Raw genomic sequence first — 5,871 nt, 5'->3', positions numbered from 1 at the left:
CCATATATCTATACCTAGAATTAGGAAAGAGATTTTTTAAGCTCCACCGAGGTTATCGTGGAGGTATGGCTGCCCCTTGGCATGGTTAGTTGTACAGCTACGAATAGGCAATGAGATGTCTTTGTAATATTTCCACCATCGTTAGTTTATATCTCCTGCATTTCCTTAATTTTATTTATAGGATTCCATCGTCATGTCTGGTAGATATCATAGAAATTTTATTTAAACATAACTTTAACTTCGATAATCCAACAAATGGTATTATTTAAAAATTACCAGAATGATTACATAGCAGTAGATATTTTTCTCTTTTCTCGGTAGTATGTATCATTTTAGACTTTGTTTGCAGTGTATTTTGCAGTGTATTTTAACACATTTAAGTTGACTCGATTTGAAAATGGCCAGTGAGATTCTATGGATAAAACTTTCATAGTTTTTAAGACTCTTTATGACCTTTGTGAAAACAAAGATATTAAGTCCAATTTAAAGTGATTTCAATAGTATCTTCCTTCAGGAAGGAACAAGTCACTTGATTTGTCTCCTGGTCAAGGCTTCATCTTTTATGAATCCTAGAAATTACTGCATTGTATTTCTAGAAGTAAAATTAGATACAAAAAACACTTCACTACCATTTTCATCATCTATTCGATCAAATTTCAGCAAAAATGTTTTGCTTTGATGAATGGTCTTCCAGTGCTAACTGATCGTCCACTAAGATATCGCTGTTACTATTGCGATAAAATGTTCCATCATCGAAGAGACAAGGTACTTGTTATTTATTGAATAGATCGTTGTTCGTTAAAATGCATTAAGGAGAATAAATAAAATTTGCTTGGAATCCTTTTCAAATATTTAGAATAAGAAATGCTGAGGAATAAGAAGTCTGTCTTTTGTTCCTTCGATCAAAAATTATATATTTCAAGGAATGTGTTTTCCATGTGACTAAAGGGTGACTCATTTAGAACACGTAGATCTGTATGCTGTATATAGTTGGAGGTATTTATTTGTGGCTTTGTTTTTCAATGCATATTTTCAGACGTGAAAATTAATTGGCTTTAATTGTAGACATTTCATAAAGTATATGGTAGCTGAAGTGGTTAGGTTTCCACACTCTCTGACAATATCAAAGGTTCATTTCCTGTCTAAACTTTCCAGAACATCCATGAAAGGACGCATACCGGTGAACGGCCGTATACATGTGGATACTGTGGTAAAGGTTTCACGCAATCACAAGCTCTAACAATTCATATAAGATCACATACTGGTGAAAGACCGTTTAGTTGCTCAATATGCAGTAAAGAATTTCGAGACAGGTAAATTGCTCACTCCATTCAATTGCAGCCGTGATGAAGAACTGAAACAAAAAATGCTGTTATAATGAGGCTGAATACAGATGTTGTAAATTCTGTTCTAAGCTGAGCTGCATGGTTGACTACTTTTTCGTTTCAAGAATATGTAAATCTTTTCTGAGGACTTATATGTTGTAAGCACTTCGAAAAAATGTTATAGCGAATTTTTTCTGGAGATTTTTTGTTTGAAACAAATAGATACCACAGATTGGACCAAATTCCGGATTTTAATATTGGGGAACTGTCTCAAATTTTCTGGAATACTTTTGATCTTTCTTGGTCATATTGAAGTTCATGACATAACACACGTTTTCTAATGTCTTTTTGTTTTAATTATTGAATTTCGGGATTTGTTTAAGTTAATGCAGACGGATGCAATTTTGTGACGTGAAAAATCTGCCTTAATTTTTTTTTGTGAAACAGACTTTTGATTCGGAAAATTTTCAGCTCAGCTTTAAGGAAGCACGAATTTACCAAGCATATCAATGATAACCTTCCCAGTGATGACTATGATGATTCATCGAATGAAATGATTTTACTGACAGCACCGTATGTGAATTAATCGTGATTTGTCGTCCATTATCAAATTTGTGCATTATTTTATGGTGTTTTTCCTCTGTTCAAATTTTGTGCAATATTTATACAAATTTTAACTCTTCAATGTAGCACATAATATTAAGATGAGAATGGAAGCTTGATCATTTGTACGAAGCTTTTTCGTCTTTATCTTTAAAAAAAATTCAAGAAACATTACGTTTATTTACGATATAACAAGATATAAGATGTGAGTTATGATGATACTTTGTACAAGTGCAAAAATTGTTTTGAACATTAAATTATAATTCTGATTGCCATATTTCAGTTCGTCTGCAACATTTTATTTAGGATTTGCATGATACATAGCAACAATAAAACTGTATAGTGTCGAGACACGTTCTGAAATCATGATCGTATTATATAGGGGGATGAAAATTAGGTCCGAATCACAGACATTCCGTTCATTAGATATATTAAGTGTAACACTCGCTTTATGAAATTGGAAAGAATATTGTGATAAAAATTGCTTGAATATATTCTGCTTAATGAAAAATTTCAAGTAAATCAATTAATATATTATAAGCATTTCAGACGTATTGAGATTAACTTAATAGATTTGTAGATATCTTTATCAAGTATATTGATGTTATCAAATGGTCTCATTTAACGCATTAATTTACTGAAATTTCTGTTGGCACTTTATTGAAATTCATCAAGTTGCTCACTACGCATAATGTATTAATAATTATTTGTTTTTAAACTGACCAGCATTAATTTTAGTACAGATAATTCTTATATGCAAAAGCCAAAATTTGATCTTTCCAAGCTTTATGTTATAAATCAAAATTTACTAAGCTTACTTTTAAGCTGTCATATAATGATTCAGTTAAAGTTAATTTCACTCTTGATAATCTTGTTTATTATTTATTGAGCTAAATTTCTTCAATGTTTATCTTTGTTGAAAATTCATCTTCTAGACTTCTTTCTCTAATTTTTATGCTTATTCATATAGCTCAAATATAACAATTCTATTCATTTATTGTATTTATAATTATTGTTTTACTATAACAAAGGTATATTCTGTTTTTTTCTTTCTTTTTTACTTTCAGTAATTAATCAATTAAAGTTCTTTTTTTTTGTATAGAATCAACAAACTTTTTGTTAGTACTTTAGACGACTCATTAATTTGGGGGTTTATGTGTTGAACTCATTTCCTATTTTGACATAAATTAGTACGATCAAATATCCGGTAGGAAAACATTTTTTTCTTTTTCTTTTAATTTTTGTTTTTGTCAATTAGATGAAGATTCAGTGACATTGTATTTTGCAGTAATTAATTTGAGAATTGTCAGCAATCAATAAAATCAAATTTTTTCACGTAAATGGTTATTTGATTATCTAGTAATCACTGGAATTAAAGAATACTTAGAGTATGTGTGAATTGATGTTTCATTTTTTGTTTACATCTAATGATCATCGAGATGTCAAAGTATACTATAAATAGGTCTTTGTATTTTCTTTCTCTACTCCATAATACTATGAAATTTTTGGAATTTGATAAATTTAAAAATCATTCTGATTAATTTCATTATCATGATAACTTAATAGATAGTGAATGATTAGAGGAGAAATAATGCTACTTGAAATTAATTAAAAGTGACATTATGTGACGTTTAAATTTACTGTGATAGAAAAACTAGATTTGCATTAAAAACTGGAAAGTTTAAGGGATGATTGGAAATATTTCGCCATAGTTATCCATTATCTATATCAAAAAGAAAATCTCGGAGAAAACAGGAAGAGCAGTGTTCAATTCTTATCATTATCATTTATCATACTCATTCTATAGTGATTAATTGCTGATAATTCAATAGAATAATGAAACCTCTACTTATGGTGCATAATATCTGTGATTGGTGTTGTATAACAAAATCATTGCATACTCGACGTAAATTATGCCCAAAATGTGCTATGCAAATTACCGATAATACTTCACGATGTATTCTTTTACCTAGTCCATTTATTTCTACAACAACTGGATATTGTTGTATTTTGCTAAAACCATCTATAAATTCATTCAACAAGTTAGTTTTTGATTTTGTTTTTTTCAAATATAAATATAACTTCTTGGATAAATTTATCTTTGTTAACCCATCTGATGTGATATTTAATAATAGTTATTCATTTAAATATTTGCTCAATTTGATTTTATCATTAATTAGATTAAGTGAGAATTTCAGTTTTTAATTCATAGCTAATATTTATTTTAAATTTTACAAATTTTCGAATGAATCAGCATTTTTAGATTCATTTTTTCTTTTTCTTTTGTACTTTTTTTTTTCAACAATTTATTATATTATAAACTATTTGAGATGATCTTCCAATTTGTATCTTTCTTTATAACTATTTTAATTCCTTATTTGTTTGTTTGTTTGTTTGTTATGATTTTTTTTCCTTTTTCTTAAATTTAAATTTAATTTTGAATTTTGCACAGATACAAACTGGGAGATGATCTTCATATTGGTTTATCGAATTCAAAAGGTTTCGTATTTTCTTATACAGCTGATGGCATAATAGTTGAATCATTTTGGCATGATTGCCTTTGTATATATCGATTCAGTGATAGCGAAACGTGTGATAAAAGGATGAAAATGTTTGTCAAAAAATACTACAATCAATTTACCCGTCAAGTTTGTTTTATTACCCATTTTGAAAGAAATTATTAGAAAAATATTTTTATTTATTTCGCTTTTTTTTTCTCTAAATATCTTAGTTTTAAATAGGATATTATGATTTATTTTAAAGAAAAAAATTTTTCTTTTTTCCATTGAAGTTATAAATATTAGTGAAATTCTTTTGATCATTTTATCACTATAGGATTGATAACAATACCAAAGTACTGAGAAATATGTTCATAGAAACTTTGATTACGATAAGATTGAATGAATTGAATTTTATGAGCTATAAAAGTTGGCAGAATTATCGAGCATATATATATACATTTCGCATATAGTTATGATTCCGATTTTGATGCTACTAAAAGAAATACTATAGTGATATAAGATAATAATGAAGTGTAACTATTAAATTGATGATTTCTTTGCAGTATTATGATAAAAGGAATTGGAATTGTTATGATTTTGTTGTGGAATTTTTGCTTTATATTGGTGATATATTGGAACGTACAATATACATGAAAGAACAGTTTGTTACAGAACATGTTTGCAAAGCGTTACAAAGAGTACTTCGTTATTACAGTCTCTTGAATAGATTATCACAATGTAAAGCTAATTATCTTACATTATCATGATGATTATGTTAATTAATTATCACAGTGTAAAGTTAATTATCTTACATTATCATGATGATTTTGTTAATTATTACAATGTAAAGCTAATTATCTTACACTATCATGATAATTTTGTTAATTAATTATCACAATGTAAAGTTAATTATCTTACATTATCATGATGATTTTGTTAGTTTTTTTGTGTTGCTTAAAATGATTTATCCAATTATTTTATTACCTTAAAAGTTAAAACATTTACCTTTAACTTGTATATTAAAATGATACAATTATCTTTATAAATGATGAAAAATGAAGAATATTTTCATCATATCATTTCGATTTAATAAAATCAATTATGAAATTTTTCGTTAGTATAGAAAGAGTAGCAAACTGTTAGATGACATAATTTAAAAAAAAAAAAAAACAAGTAAACTGAGATGATATTGTCACAAGTAAATCATTTGATAGCAACAGGAAAGAGTTTTGCTCTTCTTGTTTTAACCGTGAAGAAAAATTCTTGATTGTAAATTATTACAGTTTTTATCCGGCACTTATTGTATGAATATTGGTATTATTATAATCAAGAACAGTACATATAATAATTGACTTAGTCTTGTATATATACATATATATATATATATATATATATATATATATATATGCATGTGTGTGTGTGCGCATGTATATATCATAGTT

At 27.4% G+C, this 5,871-nt stretch overlaps 2 protein-coding genes across 2 annotated transcripts in view; both read left to right on the top strand.

The window, feature by feature from the left end:
• The window catches only part of LOAG_18885 (zinc finger protein), a gene marked incomplete at its 5' end in the record, with an annotated part of 3,774 nt that extends 1,850 nt beyond the window's left edge, over positions 1-1,924 (top strand). Inside the window, 3 exons of the mRNA XM_020451545.1 lie at positions 661-765; positions 1,156-1,313; positions 1,797-1,924. Of these exons, the coding sequence (XP_020304659.1) occupies positions 661-765; positions 1,156-1,313; positions 1,797-1,911 (378 nt within the window). The 3' untranslated portion in view covers positions 1,912-1,924. The remainder of the gene's footprint in view (positions 1-660; positions 766-1,155; positions 1,314-1,796) is intronic.
• Positions 1,925-3,698: 1,774 nt separating this feature from the next.
• Positions 3,699-5,196, top strand: LOAG_11960 (hypothetical protein; the record flags this gene model as incomplete). The annotated part of the gene is made up of 3 exons (XM_003147476.2): positions 3,699-3,970; positions 4,381-4,576; positions 4,993-5,196. The coding sequence occupies exons 1-3, from the start codon at positions 3,765-3,767 to the stop codon at positions 5,194-5,196; spliced, it is 606 nt and encodes a 201-aa protein (XP_003147524.1). The 5' UTR covers positions 3,699-3,764.
• Between the last annotated feature and the right edge of the window lie 675 nt (positions 5,197-5,871).

Source organism: Loa loa (assembly GCF_000183805.2).
Source record: "Loa loa unplaced genomic scaffold supercont3.636, whole genome shotgun sequence".
Taxonomy (NCBI): Eukaryota; Metazoa; Nematoda; class Chromadorea; order Rhabditida; family Onchocercidae; genus Loa; species Loa loa.
This window is presented reverse-complemented; position numbering and strand designations above follow the sequence as displayed.